Genomic DNA, 20,704 nt, shown 5'->3' on the forward strand with positions numbered 1-20,704 from the left:
TCCCATTTTACAAATGAGGAAACTGAGGCCCAGAGAGATTAAATTAGGTGACAAGCTGGGTAGTAGCAGATCCCAAGATTTCCACACAAATCTTCTGATTCCTAGACCAGCGTCCTTTTCACTATTCACTCAGGACAAAGGCTGGGGGCAGTAAGTTGAAATACAGATATTTAGTAGCAGCATATAAATGCTGCTGAGTTGTATATATGCTACTCACTGGGACGCCTGCCCCTCCCTTTGGCGGCTGGGTACTGAATCATTCTCCCTAGCATCTCTGCCCCAGGACCTCAATGGTGAGAGATTTGGCCATGGACCTTAGGCCTTGCTGCATTATCTGTCTGTCTATCCACCCACCTATCATATATCTATCTTTTTAGACTGGACTTGTGATTTTATTGTTGCAAGGAACTCCCAATGACAAATCTCCTACCAATGCAGATCTATACCTACACTGCAGCATATAATTTTAGAGAATTGCCTGAGGCGATGAGATGATTTTTTTTTTCCAATTCTGATTTCCCTATCTCATCTAGGCTAGAAGTACTGCATCCACTCATGGCACCAATCCCAGTGCTTAACAGCACAGAAGTTTTGACCTTGGCCAGATCACCCCTCCTTAGGCAGCCTCCGGACTCTTCTCTCCCCAGGGCCTCATCCTATTGGTGGCGGTCTCAGTCTAGGCACCAGATCAACTTTAGCCTGACTATAGCTCAAAACTCCCAAGGTCAAGCTGTACACTAGTCTCTAACTGACCTATTGCTAGATATTATACTAATGTACTTCCAAGCCTGGTGGGAGATAAGATATTAAGTGACTTTCCAAGGGTCATCCAGTCAGCACTCATCAGCCTCAGAGTCCAGAAGACTGAGGATCAAGTCTTGCTTCTCATGTATATGTGGCTGCGTGATCCTCAGGACATCACTGAAACCTCAGTGTCCCAGCCAACTGTCTAAGATTATAAATTATAGAGCGGGTACAGTTCTATATTGGAAGAGGGAGTTTCCTCATTTCATTTTTCCTTATACATGTATGTGTATGTGTATGTGTATGTGTGTATATGTGTATGCATGTGAACACATGTACATGCATGTGTGTAATAGACCAGTGCATGCATTATATGTATATTTATTATGTAACTATATGTGCACATAGTAAACATATATGTACAAAAGAGAGATCAATGAAATTAGACATAAGCAATCCAAGAAGAAAATGTAAGTCAGGCTCTTGTGACCCCTAGGAAATCATTTTCATGAGTGACCCTGAGAGAGAGAATTTATACCTGCTCTTGGCTATAGATTCTTCTGTGGAATAAGCTGGGTTCTGTACCTGGGGGGTTTAGGCCTCACCAATTCTCTATTGGGAAGTGCCTACTTTTTGATGGGGAAATGGATTCCTTCCTTCCCCTCTCTACATCCTTCAGCTGTCAACACAACATCCGCCTTATGGGACTGTTAATTACTGCCTTTTATTATATTTACGCCGCTTAATTTTTTTCTCCGCAATGTACTCTTCCCTCTAATTAGGTGTAGTGATTAGAATCTCTTTCATGTGTCGCTGGCGCAGTGCTTTGAATGTTGAAGGCGCTTGGTGACTTAAAGGAAAGCTGCGGCCCGATAAAAAGAAAGCTTTTCCCACCCCCCACCCCCCACTTTCCTTCCTCCCCACCAGCTGAGTGACCCAACTGGGAGGGGGGAGCAGAGCTGGGGCGCCAGGCAAGTGAAGATTCCCTTGGAGAAGTTTCAGAGGGAAGGAGAAATTAGCAGTCAGACAGGGAGTCACATTCCTGACAGTTTGTCAATAGAGGTGACCCGGCGGGGAACTCAGTTTCTTCTGGGACCAAAGGAAAGCTGGTGTGTGTGTGTGTGTGTGTGTGTGTGTGTGTGTGTGTGTGTGTGTGTGTGTGTGTGTGTATGTGTGTGTGTGTGTGTGTGTGTGTGTTTTCATTGGTCCAAGAAACTACCCAAAGAAGAAACTACTTCTCTAAATGCTCTGAAATCTGTAGCTTTAAAAAGTTGTCTAGGGGCACTGAGAAGTTAAGGGATTTGTCTAGGGTCACACAGCCAGGGTGGGTCACTGGGAACCAGGCCATGCTGGCTCCAAAGCCAACTTTCTAGCCATAACACTACATCATTTCTCCCATTTCTCCTTTACTGCATAATATATCATATGTAAAATCTATACAGATGGGTCAGTTCCTCTAAAACAGTTGTGTCAAACCCAAATAGAAATAAGAGACGACTAACCCATACATGAAGATCCCTGTGGGCTCATACTGACTTAGTAGACCACATATTCATATCATCTATGTTCTCCTGGATTTTTATTTAGTTTGTTGTGTTCCTTTATTTTGACTCTGCTGCACACAGAAGTGTTGCAGATGCTTTGCAGCCTGCAGTGTGTATGTGTATGTGTGTGTGTGTGTGTGTGTGTGTGTGTGTGTGTGTGTGAGAGAGAGAGAGAGAGAGAGAGATCTGTTTTGAAAGGTAGAGCCATGCCCCCTTTAGAATGGGATTCATTCTCTCCCTATTCCCAGACATCTATGTCAATCTCATCATGATCATCATGACCATCTCCTTTTCTATGAGAGGCAACAAGAGAAAAGTGCTGGACCCAGAGTCAGGAGGGGTCTGAGTTCCCATCCTACCTCTGGCCCCTCTACATGTACCCTTAATCTCATCCCCTCCAGTCTCCTCTGTCAGATTGCCCACACTTTGGCTTCTTCCCTGCTGCCTACAAACACAACTACATCTCCTCCATCCTTAATAAGCTCTCATTTCTTCTTACAGTCCCTCTTGGATATGGACCTATCTCCTCTCTCCACCACTGCACAGAATTCATCATTCAGTTCAGTTGTGTCCAACCTCTGTGTTGACCTCATTTGGGGTTTTCTTGGGAGAGATACTGTAGTGGTTTGAAGTTTCCTTCTCCAGTTTACTTTACAGATGAGGAAACTGAGGCAAACAGGGCTAAGTTACACAGGGTGATACTGCTAGTAAGTGTCTGAAGCCAGGTTTGAGCTCAGGAAGATGAGTCTTCCTGATTGCAGACCCAACATTCCATCCACTGTACCACCTAGCTCCACTCCACCACTGCACACCCCAGCTAAACACCTTGAGAAAGCCATCTATACTGAATGCTTTCTTTTTTTATCTTCTCACCTACCCCTCTGCAATCTCTCCCCAAAGCCACCTACAACGCCTTAATTACAGAATCTATAATCCTTTTCTCAGTCTTTATCCTTGAATTCTCTGCAGCCTGTGACAATGGAGTAGCTTCTTCCCCCAGATACTAGCTCCCTTCTAGGTTTCTGTGATGTTCCTCTCTCCTGGTTTTTCTCCTCCCTGTCTAACCACCTTGCAGTCTATTTTGCTTGGTCTTCATCCAGGTCAGACCCACTAATTGTGGGTGTCCCCCAAGGCTTTGCCATGGGCCCTTTTTTCTTTTCCTTATATCCACTATCTCATTTAATGATCTCATCAACTCCCAAGAGGCTCAACTATAATCTCTAGGCAGATGATTCCTTTTTCTCTCTCTCTTTATCTGTCTTTCCATATACACATATATGTGTGTATATATTCATATGTACATGTGAATATATGTGTATGCACATATATGTATATGAGTGTGTGTGTGTGTGTGTGTGTATTCAGCCCCAATCTCCCACATCACTACCTGCCTCCTAGGCATTTTGAATTGGATTTCCGATAGGCATCTTAAATTCAACATGTCTAAAATAAAACTCATTATCTTGTCCCCAAACTTTTGCTTCTTCTGACCTTCCTTATTACTGTCAAGAGTACCATCATCCTCCCAGTCACCCCACCTCATAACATTGGTATCATGATCAACACCTACCTCCAATTCATCTCACATATCCAATCTTGGTTTCTTCATCCCTGAAAAAGGGATAATAATATTTGTATTACTTATCTCACAGGGTTGTTATGGGACATGCACTTTATAAACCTTGAAGTACTATATAAATGTGACTTGTTAACATTTTCAGTTTGGTGACGTAGGTAATTCAGCCCCTTGAATTGTTTTATGCCATGAGGAAGACCTTTTTTCTGAAATCTAGTCATCCTCCTTGTTAATATCCCTTAATGAAGTCACTCAGGCAGTCAGTCAATAAGCATTTATTAAGCACCCACTCTGTGCCTGGCACTGTGTTAATCTCTTCTGCCTCCATTTTCTTAAATGTAAAATGTCAGTAATAACAACATCTATCTTATAGGTTTGTTGTTAGGATAAAATGAGAGAATATTTGTAAGGTGGCATATTTGATAATATTTGTAGGAGATGGTCCTTGCTCTCAAGAAGTATACAGTCTAATGAGGGTGACAACATGTAAAAAACTATGTACAAATGAGAAAGAGAGGTAGAGACATAGGATAAATTAGAGATAATCAATAGCTCCTCTATTATTTCCTTTTTGAGGGTTTAGATTTAAAGCCAAAGTTCTTAATCTGGGGTCCATAAATTTTTTAAAAATATTTTGGGGGGTATCTAGGTGGCACAGTTGATAAAGCACTGGCCCTGGATTCGGGAGGATTTGAGTTCAAATCCAATCTCAGACACTTGGTACTTACTAGCTGTGTGACCTTGAGTAAGTCAATTAATCCTCATTGCCCCACAAAAAAATTTTGATACCTCTGTTTCATTATAATTGTTTTCCTTTGCAAACCAATATGTTTATATTATTTTGTGCATTTAAAACCATAATTCTGGGAAGGGTTCATAGGTTTCACTAAACTGACCAAGGGATCCGTGATACACAAAAAGGCTAAGAACCCCTGGTTTAAGAGCTATGGATTTTAACTTAACCCATGGCACTTCTAAACAGTTGGATCACACCATGGTCATTGGAGTTCAACCTCCAAGTAATTCCCTCCACCCCCAGCAGTCTCCTTGTGATTTTCCTTTATCCCAGCTTTTGCTGAGCTGCAGACAGATATCCATGAGCTGACAAGTGACCTGGATGGAGCTGGAATTCCCTTCTTGGACTATCGGACATATACCATGCGAGTGTTATTTCCTGGCATAGAAGATCACCCTGTTCTCCGGGACCTGGAGGTGAGCAATAATATACTTTGTTGTAGATTAATTGAATCTTTCCCCTGGAATAGGTTTTCAAGAGCCTTTCTTATTATAGATGAAAAGAATGGAGTCTAGAGGGAGGTAAAGGAAAAATAATACCTTGAGAGCTAGAAAGGACTTCAGAGGTCTCATTTTATAGGCCCAGAGAAGTTGGTCAAACTCATGTAGGTCATAAGTGACAGAGATAGGATTTGAACCTACAACCTCTGATTCTGATACTGGCACTCTTTCCACTGTACCATATACAGAAGACAAAGCATGACTATAAGTCATGGGACCTAAGTTTGAATCCTAACTCTGGCATCTACTACCTATGTGAGCTTGAACAAGTCATTTAAACTCAATGGTGCTATTATCTCATCTGTAAAAATGAGAGGTTGGGAAATGATGAGGGAAGTGGTTTCAGAAAATCATGTCAAGACCTATATGAACTGATGCAAAGTGAAGGGAGAAGAACCAGGAGATTGTTTTGCACAGTGACAGCAATGCTGTAAGTATGAAATGTTGTGACATAATAGTAATGTTGCAATGATGATCAACTCTGAATGACTTGGCTACTCTAATTGATACAGTGATCCAAGAAAATTCCAAAAGAGTCATGATGAAAAAAAATGCCATCCACCTCCAGAGAGAGAACTGATGAACTCTGAACACAATGTGAAATGTATATTTTTTAACTTTCTTTGTTTTTCTTGCTTCTTAAAAATATGGTTAATATGAAAATATGTTTTGCATGATTTCACATGTATAATTGACATCATATTTCTTGCTTTCTCAGTGGCTAGGAGAGAATTTGGACCTCAAAATTTAAAAAGAAAAGACTATTTAAAGTAAATAAATAATAAATTTGAAAAAAATATTAAAAATAATAAAATGAGGGGAAAAACCCAAAGTGTTGCACTAGATAACCTCTATGGTCATCCCTTTCAATAGTAAATCTGTGTTAAATAACAATTACAACAATAGCATTTGTAGGTTTTCTAAGTACTTAACAAATATTATCTAAAACCTGTAAGACAGATGGCATTATTACTATCATTTCACAGATAAGAAAAGTGAGGCAGACAGGGGTTGAGTGACTTGCGTAGGGTGTCTGAAGTTGGATTTGAACTCAGGTCTTCCTGAGTTGGATATGTGGGGTAAGTTTGATGATGTGAACCTGGGTGACTTGAAGGATAATAATGCCTTTCCTTGCTCTATGTTCAGCAGTCTGTGTCACCGAGCTGTCTCTTTACCTAAGGTCCCACATTTAGTAGAGATTCCATAAGACATCTTGGCCAAATGACAAACTCGAAGTAAAGAAACCCAGATCCAGATGTGGATATTTCAAAGTGTAGAGACTAAATAAGAAACAGAGGGATGTAGACAGAACTGCATGCTCGTTAATTTGCTTATGCTAGGAAATGGGGAGGGGGGCACTGTGGAAGATCCAAATATGTCACTGTTTGTAAATAGAGAGGCACCTTTAAGGCTTAGAAGATCAGGTGATCCGGGTTTGAATCCCAGAGCCAACACTTTCTACTTACGTGACCCTGGAAAAATCACTTCCCTTCCCTGATAAGATTCCTCATCTGTAAATTAGGTATATTTGGATTACCTCCATCCCAGAGTCATTGTGAGGAAACTGCTTTGCATATGTAAAAGCCCTCTATAAATGTGGATTGTAATTATTATCAGCAAGAACAATGTTTTCTATACCTCTGTATCCCAGATAGTATCCACCCTATCTATACTAGGTGCGCACTTTCTCTCTCTATCTTTCTGTCTCTGTCTCTCTCTGTCTCTGTGTCTGTCTGTTTATGTCTCTGTCTCTGTCTCTGTCACTCTCTCTCTGTCTCTCACATACACATCTGTGTCTTTCTCTCTCTGTCTCTCTGATATATATGTGTGTGTGTGTGTGTGTGTGTGTGTGTATGTGAACACTCAAATATATATATGGAAGGATTAAATTAGAGATAGAAATGGAAAATAGACATGTATCAACAAACACAGGCTGTTACGTGTTTCAGTGGTCAGATGGCACATCTTTCTGGATTTGGTGACGTATTTGTCTAGACAAGTAAATAGACCCTAGGATGCCAGGGATATCACTAAAAGGTGCTTGAGACAGATATGTCTGCCACTTCTCAGTATATGTAGGTTTTTCTTTCCCTATTTTAAAAAATATATATATTTTTAACTTTTTTCTTTTTTTTTTCTTTCCTTCTTTCTGTCTTCTTCTCTTCCTTCTTCCTCACAGTGCTTGGCACTTAGTAGATGCTATATAGATGCTTATTCCCTTCTACTTTCCTTCCCTCCTTCCCCATCTCATTTCGTAGCTTGCTTCCCCCCTCTTCATTTTTTTCCACTCTCCTTTTGGTAGTTCATATCGGTCAGTGAACACTCATTTTTGTCTCTGTTGCCTTCATGCCTAGCACAGTCCCTTGCACACAGTAGGTGCTTAATAGCTGTTTCTTGAATTACTAGGTCTCATTTTTGACCCAAGAAGTAGTTGCTGGTGTCAAATGAAATTTTAGCATTGTAGAGAGAAGTGCCTAGCAGAGTGGAGAGAAGACTGAGTTTGGAATCAAAAAGTCCTGGGTTCAAGAGACCCCCCTCTGACTCTTATTAGTTATGCAACCTTTGGCAATGCACATCATCTCTATTGCTGTCAGTTCCCTAACCTGTAAAATAACAATTTCACAACTCAAAAAGCTATTATAAGTAATCACTAAATATCTCATCTCAAGGATGACCTTCTTTCCCACAGAGATCTCAGACTTCAAACTTTTCCATGGTGGCTATTCTGTTATATTATATTATATGTCCAAAAGGAAGGAGCTACCTATGAGTATTCCCAAGCCATGGATAAAAACTATTAGCACAAGACCAAGCACTGATCTCCAGGATATTTTCTTGGAGATACCAATTTGAAAACAAACCCATGACTACCCTTTTAGTTTTCCCATTCAACCAGTCGCAAGTCCATTTAATTATACTATTGTTTGAGCATTCATTCTTTCCTTATACAAGGAGAAAGTTACAAATATTTGCAGGTGTTTGGATCACACTTATTATCATCCTTATAAACTCATTTGATGCACTGGGATCCTTAGAGGAATCTGGAAGATAGGGATAGATATATTGAGAATTCCAGGACAAGTCATTCAGCCATTCACTTGACAGATATGCAATCTGCATAAATTATAATTGTAAAAGACTAGCATATCTACACACACACTGACCACCCACAAGCCTACCCTGCCCAACCAGACCACATACCCTAGTCTTTGCCATATAAATTTGTATCACCCTCATTCCCCACATGGCATATATCTTCCCTCTCTGGGCATCTTCAGTTGCCCATTGGACATCTTAAAATCAGCATACCCAACACTGAGCTTATTATCTTTCCCCAAACCCTTCCCTTCTTCCTAACTTCTCTGTTACTGTTGAGGGCACCTCCATTCTCCCAATCAGTCAGGTTCCCAACCTGGTGACTCCTCACTCTCAACATTCCCCATATCCAATCTGTGGCCAAATCTTGAAATTTCTAGCTTTGATATATTCCTCCTATATGCCCCTTTCTCTTCTCCCATGCTGCCTGGTACAGAACCTCATGGGGTTAGGTGTCCCTGGCACAAGTTTCTACCCCCTCCACTCTATCTTCTACTGACTGAGCTATCAAATTGATCTTCTCAAAGTAAAGTTCTGACCATGTCAACCCCTCTATTCAATAAATTCCAGTGGCTCCCCATCACCTCTGGAATCAAATATAAAACCTTCTATTTGGCATTCAAAGCCTTTCATAACTGATCCCCTGCATTTCCTTTCTTCTTATAGCTTACTCACTCCCACATACTCTTCTGCAAGAAGCCTTTCCCAAACCCCCTTAATATTCATGCCTTCTCTCTCTTGATTATATCTGATTTAGTTTCTATGTACATAGCTGTTTGCATCTTGCTTCTTCCATTAGACTGGGAACTCCTTGCAAGCAATGACTATCTTTTGCCTTTCTTTGCTCTCAGCATAGTGCTTGGCACATAGTAAGCACTTAATAAATGCTTATCGACTGTCTTTCTTATTTTCATTTGTTTGTTTATTGATTACTTGATTTGTTGATTTACTTTGCTCTCTGGGCCTTCCTCTGAAAGAGGGGCTTTCTATCAGGTCTTCTGACCATGAAGGAGTTAAAATAAAATCTACTCTGATTCAGCTCCTATTTTCCTTAGTAAGGAGCCCACAAGATGGCTAATTGTCAGGAAAAGGCTCTGTCTGGAGCAGGTTACGTGGCCTTCTAGTTTCCAATAAACTTGCTAATTAATTGCTTGCAGACATGAGCAGAAATAAACTTTTGCTGCTGCACATTAGCCCGAGGTGATGTGAGATTCAGCATTCTAGTAAGGGAGTTTTGAATCACACTTTCCTTGCTTATTTTTTTTTCCAGATGCCTCCTTAGTTCCACCCTGTTGACTTCCTGGAAACAGAAATATTCCAAAAGGGCAGTAGAGTCATCTAGAGCTCAACCTTTTCTCATTCATGACAAACCAATGAACTCACTAATGTGTATACCTTGGGCTTAGGAGGAATAATTAGGGAAATAGAGTGGAGCCTCCCCATTTGTGTGCTCTCTCTCCTTCTTTTTTCCCTCCATACACATTTATCTACTGGTCTGTTCATCCGTTCATCTACACCTTCTTGCTCAGCCTTATCCAGCCCCCCAGAATCCCAGAATGCTGAGAAACCTCAAAGGTCAGCTAGTCTAATTGATCTCTGAGTACAAATTCCCTCTAAAACATTCTTTGACAAGTTAGAATTGGAGTTCTTCACCCTTTTGGGGTTATGGAGCCCTTCGGCAGTCTGCTGAGGTCTATGATCCCATCTCAGAATCATGTTTTTAAGTGCATAAAATAAAATACATAGAATTACAAAGGAAACCAATTATATTGAAATATTGTTATCTATATCTATGGATAGAGATGTAATATGCATACATATATTCATACATATCTATATAATATATACACATGTATGCATGTTCTCATACATATTTGTACATGTGTATATGTACATACATCATGAATCTTGGGTCAAGAATTCTAGGTTAGAAGGATGGGCAGAATCAAATTTAAAGATGAAAATTTATCGAGATAAATATAAAGTTAAACTCAACACTTGAGTTTTTAACAAAAATAAAACCCATTCACCTCTGTTTCTCAGTGACTAGAAACTCACTCTTGTCCTGGAGTGTTCTGATTGATGAATGAATAGCCTACTATTTCTAACCCCATTCTTCCTGACCATGTTACACATTTTATCTATTTGTCTATTCCAGGCATCTCCAATTCCCTCAATGCACTTTCCCTGGCTCCTACCACTTTCCACCTCTTACTCTAGGAACAGTAATCAAAGTAATTCTACCATTAGTTCTGAAAAGGATAAGAGAGTCTTATGTCTTTTGGCTTTATTTATCATCCCTGTGACTCCCCAGCTCCAAACGCCCATACCTGATCATCACTCTCCCTATTAGAATGTCTCTCCTTAGACTGAAGAACAGTCTTCACTTTGTGTTGTTTTCTAGAGTGACTGACACATAGGCACTTACTAAATTTGTTTTTATGCATTCACTAATCCAGATTTCATTTTTGTACAACTTAGATTGTTGAGATTCCCCACCTCCTTATATTGAGTGCAAATTAGCCCCTCAGTGTTATTCCTAGCTTTGATCTCTAGGGGCAAACAGAATGTCTCATATCTTTTCAGTGTGACAGCCCTTCTAATATCTGTCCATTTTGAATCTTTTCTTCCCTAGGCTGAATATCCCTTGTTCTTTCAAATAACCCTTTCATGATATGGTCTTAATGCCCTCTACGTCCTGTTTACTCTCTTCTAGTTTTCGAGCATACATACCAAAATGTGATGCCCAGAACTAAATAATACTGCAGATGTGGTCTGATAAGGACAAAATATAGGAAGACCATGACCTTGCTTTTTTCTAAACATTATTCTTCTATTAATTCAGCCTAAGATCACATTACCTTTTTATTCAGCTGCCATGTCACATTATTCAATTCAAATAATATTATTAAGCACTTATTATGTTCAAGGTATCTTGTTGTCCACAGAAAGGCATAAAAGGTTTTCATTTTCATTTTCATTTTTGTTGTTTTTGTTTTTTACATGAACCATTTTCTTGCTTGGTCTTCTCTATATTTGTATAGTTTACTTTTTGAACCTAAATAAAAGACTTGACATTTATCCCTAATTTTAAACAGCCTCTTATTCACCTCTATCCATTACCCCAATCTGATGAGATCTTTTTGGACCTAAATTCTGTTATCTGGCATGTCAGTTTCAGCTTTATATCGTGCTAAGATTTAATAAACACACAAGACTATGCCTTCAAACAAATGTCTGGTAAAAAATGTCTTACTGAGAAGAGCCAAGGATGATGAATCTCTGGTGCCCAAACCTGGAAACCTCCCCCCAGGTCAACACTGATCCATTCATTGGTTCAAATCATTCAGCCATGGTCATGCCAGGAGTACAGTACCTATAACTTAGTTTAATCTCTTTCCTCTCTTGAGATGTGGTGATCCCAAATGAGTTAGGGAATACCTCCTTTGTCTGAAAACCAGTATTTTTCTTTAGGGAAATCCCCTTACATAAAAGATCATAGTCTCTAGGACCTTAGTGAAAGGATTTCATTTTACAGATAAGGAAACTGAGGTCCAGAAACTTAGGTGACTTGCCCACAGTCACAGAGATAGTAAATGCCAAAGCGAGGATTTGAACTCAGATTTTCTGAATCTTAAATCCAACGAGTTTAATGTGGGAGAGACTTTTCCAGAAGGGATCAGAGACTCCATCTGAGCCTGTTCCCAGGGTCTATAAATAGGAATACCTTAGGGAAAGTTGGTGTGAGTGGTTTGGGGATGAGTCAGGTAGATAAAAAAAGAAACAGGTAAATGATGATAGGCTTAAACCTGAGACTTGAGTATATGTCAAGGTCTCTGTGGTTCCTGCATTTTCCCTTTTTTCTCCTGGTTACCTGGAGTTAATGGCATCAGCTCCTACAGTAGAATGGGGTGCCAATGAGGATTAGGCATACAGGAAGCAGACAATGGGTCCAGACTCTTTTCCTGGAACTCTGGTAGACCCCTTGAGGCTGGCCTCTAGAGTCAGGGGCTAGGTAAGTAGGGATTGGAGAGAACAAGATGGAGGCAAAGGGTTGGGGAGTGAAGGCTATGGACAAGAGCCAAGAGGTACTGCTGAAACTATGGAAAAGGGGAAGCCCCAACAGGATTTGTCAGAGTCCTGCTTGGCTCTGATCCCTTCCACTGCCTCCTTTCAGAGGAAATGCTTTACTTTAAGCTTTTTGTTTGTTTTTTGTTTGTTTGTTTGTTTTTGGGGGGGGGGGGGTTTGCAGGGCAATGAAGGTCAAGTGACTTGCCCAAGGTCACATAGCTAGTGTCAAGTGTTTGAGGCCGGATTTGAACTCAGGTCCTCCTGAATTCAGGCTGGTTCCTTATCCACTATACCATCTAGCTGCCCCTACTTTAAGCTTTTAAAGAGCTAAAGGAAATAAAAGCTGAACAGTTAGAGAGAAAGGGGTAGGGAAAGGTCACTGTCCTCATTGCCTTTCAGATTCCAGGACCCAGAAAGCTGTGGAGGTGGATCAGCCCATTTGTTATAAAACTAGTCGGCATCCAGTACTGTGACTGCTTGATTCTAGACAATGACACTGTGGCCCAGTAGATGGTGAGCTAGACCAGATGTGGAGACACCTGATGCTATATTCATAGGATCATATGTTAAGAGGTTATAGGGAAGGTGAGGGTGGGGTTCTCTAGTCCAATACCCTGATTTTACAGAGGAAGAAGCTGAGACCCAGGAAGTTTAAATAATTTGCCCAAGATCACACAGCTCTTGAGTGTTTAAAGTGGGTCTGAACCCATGTCTTCCTGAATCCAGGTCCAGTACTCCCTCCTCTGCCAAGATGACTCTCATCTTGATGCCACTGATGTCATCTTCTATGACCTAGGGGAAATTCAGTCTTCTTTCTTCAAGTCAGAGTTGATCAGTGTTTAATCTAGAAGGTTTCATTGCTCTAAAATAGGAAAGGATATTATAGGCCACCTAGTCTGACCCTCATTTTAAAGTTTAGGGAACTGAAATCTAGGAAGGTTAATAACTTGCCCAGCATGTCAAATATTGTCAGAGGGAGGATTTGAACCCAGCTCTAGGATTTGAACCAAGTAGACAATGTTGCAACTAAAAAGAAGCTTACGGAGCATCAAGTCTGATCGACTCTTTCTTTTGTTCTTAAATATTTGTTTTTTCCAATTACATGTAAAAAGATTTTAACATTCATTTAAAAAAAATTCTGAGTTCAAATTCTTTCCCTCCTTCTCCTCCCTACTGCTTGAGAAGACAAGCAATTTGATATAGATTATACAAGTGTAGTGATGCAAAACATTTCCATGGTAATTATGTTGTGAAAGAAAACAGTCAAAAAAACCCCAAAAATAAAGTTTTAAAAAATATGCTTTGGGGGCAGCTAGGTGGCACAGTGGATGGAGCACCGGCCCTGGATTCAGGAGTACCTGAGTTCAAATCCAGCCTCAGACACTTAACACTTACTAGCTGTGTGACCCTGGGCAAGTCACTTAACCCCAATTGCCTCACTAAAAAAAAAATGCTTTGATCTGCATTCAGATAGTGAGTTCTTGTCCCAAAAGCTTGGATCTTTGGGTTTATTAAACATTATATTACTGTGGTCATTTACTACTGTATACCTAATCTATTCCACAGATCCACACTCTATTTCTTAGCCAGTATTAGATTGTTTTGATGATTACCACTTTGTAATACAGTTTAAGATCTGGCACTATTAAGACACATTCCTTCAAATTTTTATTAATTCCCTTAATATTATTGAATTTTTCTTCTTCCAGATGAATTTTATTACTTTTCTAGCTCCATAAATTTTTTTTTGGTATTTTTATTGGCATGGCACTGAATGAATAAATTAATTTAGGTAGAATTGTCATGTTTATTATATTGGCTCAGCCTATGCATGAGCAATTGATACATTTCCACTTATTTAGATCTGACTTTATTTGTGTGAAAAGTGTTTTGTAATCGTATTCATATAGTTCCTGATTTTGTCTTGGCAGATAGACTCCCAAGTATTTTATATGGTCTGCAGTTATTTTAAATGGAATTTCTCTTTCTGTCTTTTGCTTCCGGATTTTGTTGGTAGTATACAGAAATGCTGATGATTTGTGTGGGATTATTTTATATCCTGCAACTTTGCTAAAGTTGTTCATTATTTCAACTAGTTTTTAGTTGATTGAGTACATCATTATATCATCTGCAAAGAGTGATAATTTTGTTTCCTCATTGACTATTCTAATTCCTTCAATTTTGTTATTTTCCCTTTGCTATAGCTAACATTTCTAGTATAATATTGTAGCAGTGGTATTGTCAGAGTGGTGATAATGGGCATCCTTGCTTTAGCTTATCTTCATTACAGATAATGCTGACTGGTGGTTTTAGATAGATACTACTTATAATTTTTAAGGAAAGATCTTATTGTTATCCTCTCTAGTATTTTTAATAGGAATGAGTGTTGTATTTTGTTAAAAGCTTTTTTTCTGCATTTATTGAAATTGTCATGATTTTTGTTGTTTTTGTTATTAATATGGTCAATTATGCTAATGGTTTTCCTAATATTGAACTAGCCCTGCATTCCTCACAAAAATCCTACCTGATCATAACGTATGATCTTTGTGATATATTATCATAATCCCTTTTCTAGCATTTTATTTAAAATTTTTGCATCAATATTCATTAGGGAAATAGGTCTATAGTTTTCTTTCTCTGTTTTCGCTCTTCCTGGTTTAGAAATCAGCACAATATTTATGTCATAAAAGGAATTTTGTAGGACGCCTTCTTTCCTTACTTGTCCAAATAGTTTATACAGAATTAGAATTAGTTGTTCTTTAAATGTTTGGTAAAATTCACTTGTGAATCCATGTAGTCCTGATCATTTGTGTGTGTGTGTTTGGGGGGGGGGGAGGTAAATTGATGTCTTGTTCAATTTCTTTTTCTAAGATAGGGTTATTTAAGTATTCTGTTCTGATCCCCTCATGTTACAGATGAAGTAACTGAAGCACAGAGAGGTTACATGACTTGCCTAATGTCACACAGCTATTGAAGGACACAGCCAGGACCAGAACCTCTTACCTTGACAGCCAGCACAGTGTTCTGTTGCAGCCAGCTGAGTATAGTGCTTGTCAAATTGAAGATGCTTATCCAGCATCCATAGGCCCCTAGGGGACCAGAACTTGCCCAGAAGAAGCTATGCCAATCTATTCTATCCTGGGATCCTTCCTGGAATGATTCTGGCATGCACAGTGATAGGGATTGCATGGCATTTCAATCCAACACACATGTGTAGCATCCCTGGCATCTGAGTAGTACAATGGATAGAGTGCTGAACCTGTGGTCAGGAAGACCTGGGTTCAAATCCAGCCTTGGATACTGTGTGAACCTGGGCAAACCACTTGACCCCTGTCTGCCTCAGTTTCCTCAACTGCAAAATGGGGATAATCATAGCACCTCCCTCCCAGAGTTGTTGTGAGGCTCAAATGAGATAATATTTGTAAAATAGTACAGTGCCTGACACATAGTAGCAGTATATAAATGCTAGCTATCATCATAATTATCGCCATTACCATTATTATTATCTTCTATATGCTAGTTACTCTGCTCATTGCCAGGGATATGAATACTAAAAGTCAACAGCTCCATCACTAATGAAGCTTATCTTCTATTGGGAAGACAGAACATGTAGAAAGATAAATATAGGATAGGTGGTACAGTGGATAGAGTGCTGGGCCTGGAGTCAGGAGGGCCTGAGTTTAAATCTAGTCTCAGATACTTATTAGCTGTGTGACTCTGAGCAAAACAATTAACCCTATTTGACTCAGTTTCCTCATCTGTAAAATGATCTGGAGAAGGAAATGGCGAACCATTCCAGTATCTTTGCCCCAAAAAAAACAAAAAACAAAAACCAAAAAACTTCCAAATGTGGTCACAAAGACATGACTGAAACAACAACAATAAAAATATACAAAATAACACAAAGTAATTTGAGTGGAATGCTTGGGGTGCCAGTGACATCTTTCCAGAAAGGGCCACCTCTATATAAGACCACAACCTGCCATTCTCATGTCCAGTGATCTGATTGAGTATGGAAGTGATGATCATGATAGGTGCCTGGTATCTCAGGTACGTGACTCATCCTTCTCTTTCCCCTCTGTAGGTACCAGGCTACCGCCAAGAGCGTGTGGAAAAGGGACTGAAGCTCTTTGCCCAGCTCATCAACAACAAAGTATTCCTGCTATCTTTCATCCGTACCCTAGAGTCCCAGCGGAGCTTCTCAATGCGGGACCGGGGCAACGTGGCCTCACTCATCATGACAGTGCTGCAGAGCAAGCTGGAGTATGCCACGGATGTGCTAAAGCAGCTATTGGCTGATCTCATTGACAAGAACCTGGAGAGCAAAAACCACCCCAAACTACTACTAAGAAGGTGAAGGGGGTGGCGAGGGAAATAACCAAAGTGGGATAGGAAGGGAGGGTCTCTACCCCAACACAGATCCCACCAAACCTTCTGTTTACTGGCCTTGGGGCAGAAGACTGGATTAGATGACTTTCTGGGCTCATTTCACATATCTCCACCCAGACAATGTGCGATTCTCTATCTCATTCTTAAGCATGTTTGTGGAGAAAGCTGAATTCAAGTCCAAGGTTCAACAGTTATTAGTTTATTTCCTGTGTGACCCTGGCCAAGTCAAGTACTGAGCCTTAGCTTCCTGATCTTCAAAATGGGGATAATGATTCTTGCAAAGAAAGCACTTTGAAAACCTTCAAGTATGCTCTAAATGTAGTATTCTTGCCTCCCTTTTGTTTTTGTTCATCTCTGTTTCATTTCATTTATGTCCTCTCTGGCTATTCTCTGACACCATTGAACTTTTTGTCTCAAATTCTCCTTTTTGTAAAACCTCCTGAGGTCGTCTAAAAACCTTTCCCCTAGGGGCAGCTAGGTGGCGCAGTGGATAGAGCACCGGCCCTGGAGTCAGGGGGACCTGAGTTTAAGTTTGGCCTCAGACACTTAACACTTACTAGCTGTGTGACCCTGGGCAAGTCACTTGACCCCAATCCCTCACCAAAAAAAAAAAAAAAAAAAAAAAAAAAAAACCTTTCCCCTTCAATCAAAAATAATATGTCTTCATAGAGTCATGAGTGAGAGCAGAAAGAGACTTTAGAGATTGTTGTTGTTCATTCGTTTCAGTTGTGTCTGACTCTTGAGGACCCCAATTGGGTTATTATTTTTTTTTTGGCAAAGATACTGAAGTGGTTTGCCATTTTCTTCTCTAGTTCATTTTACAGATGAGGAAACTGAGACAAACAGGGTTAAGTCACTTGCCCAGCTAGTAACCATTTGAGGTCAAATTTGAACTCAGGTCCTCCTGACTCCAGGCCCCATGTTTTATCCACTGTCCATATACTATAGTTGCCTCACTTAAAGTTTACCTAGTGCAATAATATCATTTTAAAAATTAGGAAACTGAAGCCCAAAGAGAAATTAACCCAAGGTGAAACAGCAAGTAAGTTGTAGGGTCATGATTTAAATCCATGTCTTCTGACTCCAAATCTAGTGATCTTTTTAGTTAAGAATCTATAGTATTTTTAAACATTCTAGAAAAGGAGATGCCACATCAATTCGTGATCACCCACCCCTTCCTCATGTCCAAGAAGTTCTGGTTTACATTGGATTTTTTCCATTGCAACTTGTTCAATGCAGTTCAGAAAGTAAGCTCCCTGAGGGAAGGAACTGTGTCATTTTCCCATCACTTTTTTTTTTGTGGGACAATGAGGGTTAAGTGACTTTCCCAGGGTCACACAGCTAGTAAGTGTCAAGTGTCTGAGGTCAGATTTGAACTCAGGTCCTTCTGAATCCAGGGCCAGTGTTTTATCCACTGCACCACCTAGCTGTCCCCCCTATCACTTTAAAAAATCAGCATACAAAACAGATCCTTATGCATATTGTGTGCATTAATAAATGTTTGTTGAATTGGATTAGCCTGCACTTTACCATCTAGCTGGGAACTCCACACATGAATAAAAGTGAAATTGGGCAAAATAATAAATGAAAACTTGTGCTCATTTCCTACGGTTGGCACCTCATCTGAAATGAGCCTCATTTGACCACTGGTGTCTCTTTGCCATGACACCAGGCACACATGAAGATGGTGTTAAAACTTTCCCTTCCACTTTCTTCTTTCCATGCCAAATCATCCAAGGTCCTTTCATTGCTGCTCTTCCTTATTTCCTACTTCAAACCAGCCAACAAGAAATTGTTAATCTCATACTTTATAACATTAGCTAGCATTTATGTCATAAAACTTCAAGGTTGGCAAAGACCTTTGCCTATGTCATTATCATTCGGTCTTCATAAACAAACCTGCGAGGTAGGTGCTATTATTATCCTCATTTTACAAGTGAGGAAGCTGAGGCATAGAGACATCCTCTGGATGTCACCAAGCCAGTATCTGAGGCAAGATTCAAAGTCGGGTTTTCCTGATTCTAAATCCATCTCTCCAGCTACCAGGCCTTGCATCCCTGCTGCTCTGTTAATACCTCCAGGCTTTCTTCTTGGTTTAGCATATAGGTTGAGATTTCAGAAGATTGACCCTCAGATCTTGCTGTACTGGGCAAAACCTTACACAACACCAAGAAGCAGGCGTGAATTGGGACAATCACACTCATTTGGGAGCAGAAACAGAGAAAAGAGTTTTCACAAGAGATCATTTTGATTTGTGTTTGACTTTCACCAAATGGCCACCCACTGCCATAATTCTAGGGTTTCCCCTTCCTTGCCAAGCTCCCACTGTCAATTTTTCCCGTGTCATCTCTCTCCGCATCTGTGTATCTCCCACTTTCATTGACAGCTCATGTCCCTCCACTGCCTTCTATGCTTTCGCCCTTGCTGACTCTTGTTTTCCTTCTTTTTCCTGGCCCCTTCCCCAGTCCCACTTTTTCTAACTCTTCCCCCCCTTTTTTCTCCATCTCTGCTCCCAAATGCCTTCCCTTTATTCTGATATCTTGGCATTTTCTCTTGGCCAGTGCACTTTTTAAATGCCTGGGGCTTGGCCACCTTTCTTCCCTAGTGAGTTCTGGATTCTGTCCACCCCAAATGGAATCAGCAGAAGTGGGGCCCCCTGACATTTAGAAATGTCATTTAGAGAATGCACACAATACTTGGAGTGAGAGGACTCATGTTCAAATCCTGCTTTAGCAACTTTTCATCTGAGTCAGCTTGGGCAAGTCATTTCAGATCTCCAGGCCTCAGTTTCCTTCTCTGTAAAAATGAGAAGACTAAATGCCTTATAAGACTCCTTCCAGAGCTACATCTATCAGCCTACAATCTTATGAAAACGATCAGTATTGCACCTTTTGACTTTGTGAGTTAGAACAAAAAAAATCAGTGAGTTAGGTTTAGAAGAGAACTTTTTGATCATGAAGCTGGCTCAACCCTGAAATGGGTCCAGAAATGGTTCAGGTTTGGCATTGCCTTGGTGTAAAACAGTAGATTAAATGATCTTTCAGTATCTCTACAAGCCCTGGGAGTCTCTGAAGTGAGGCTATAACTTGACTTTTAGTGCCAAGTATGGTTGGTCCAGCAATCTTGACCCCCATCCCTGCTACCCTATAGAGAGTCCAAGGCCTGACTATTATTTCATACTTTATGCTGTCAACAGGAAATAGGAGAGATAGTAATGATCTGTTGTGTCAGCCCTAATCCCAGTTTTCCTTCTTTTTCCCCCAAAGAAGAAAACCCATGTTATGTACCACTCAATGCTCCACTCAGGAACATTGCACTGCCCCTGTCCTGTGGAAAGAAGTTGGCCACATGGAGATGGGAGGTCTTGGAACCTATATGTGCATCAGAGTCACAGGGTTTGGATTAAGGCTACATAACAGAGGGGTCAAACATGCAGCCAATGGGCCACATGCAGAGTTGCAGCCCGAACATGATTAAAATGTAATCGGAAAACACTTAACAAAATAAAAAATTCAATAAAACATAGATAAGGGGGGCAGCTAGGTGGCACAGTGGATAGAGTGCCGGCCCTGGAATCAGGAGGACCTGAGTTTGAATCTGGCCTCAGACACTTGACACTTACTAGCTGTGTGACCCTGGGCAAGTCACTTAATCATCATTGCCCTGCAAAAAAACCAAACCCATAGATAATATTACATTTTAAAACTAAGTCAATATACAGCCATCAGGGATCCTTAGTTATGGATTAATGGCACCCCACTTCTATTTATTTGGGTTTGACATCCCTGCCATAGTAGATAGGGCAATGGCCTCAGACCCAGGAGGAACTGTACACCTCTTTAATAATGTTTAACCCTGGACAAGTCACTTGACTCCTCTGTCCCTTGGGGCTTTTTTTGTTGTTGTTGTTATTGTTTGTTTTTAGTGAGGCAGTTGGGGTTAAGTGACTTGCCCAGGGTCACACAGCTAGTACATGTTAAGTGTCTGA

The 20,704-nt window shown here is 40.3% G+C and overlaps 1 protein-coding gene across 2 annotated transcripts in view; it reads left to right on the forward strand.

Moving 5' to 3' along the window:
- The window catches only part of PLXNA4 (plexin A4), a 699,236-nt gene that overhangs the window by 618,002 nt on the left and 60,530 nt on the right, over positions 1-20,704 (forward strand). For both annotated transcript variants that reach the window (XM_043965884.1, XM_043965883.1), the window contains exons 21-22: positions 4,934-5,076; positions 16,412-16,680. In XM_043965884.1, coding sequence (XP_043821819.1) covers positions 4,934-5,076; positions 16,412-16,680 — 412 coding nt within the window. The remainder of the gene's footprint in view (positions 1-4,933; positions 5,077-16,411; positions 16,681-20,704) is intronic.

This window comes from Dromiciops gliroides, chromosome 5, assembly GCF_019393635.1.
Source record: "Dromiciops gliroides isolate mDroGli1 chromosome 5, mDroGli1.pri, whole genome shotgun sequence".
NCBI lineage: Eukaryota > Metazoa > Chordata > Mammalia > Microbiotheria > Microbiotheriidae > Dromiciops > Dromiciops gliroides.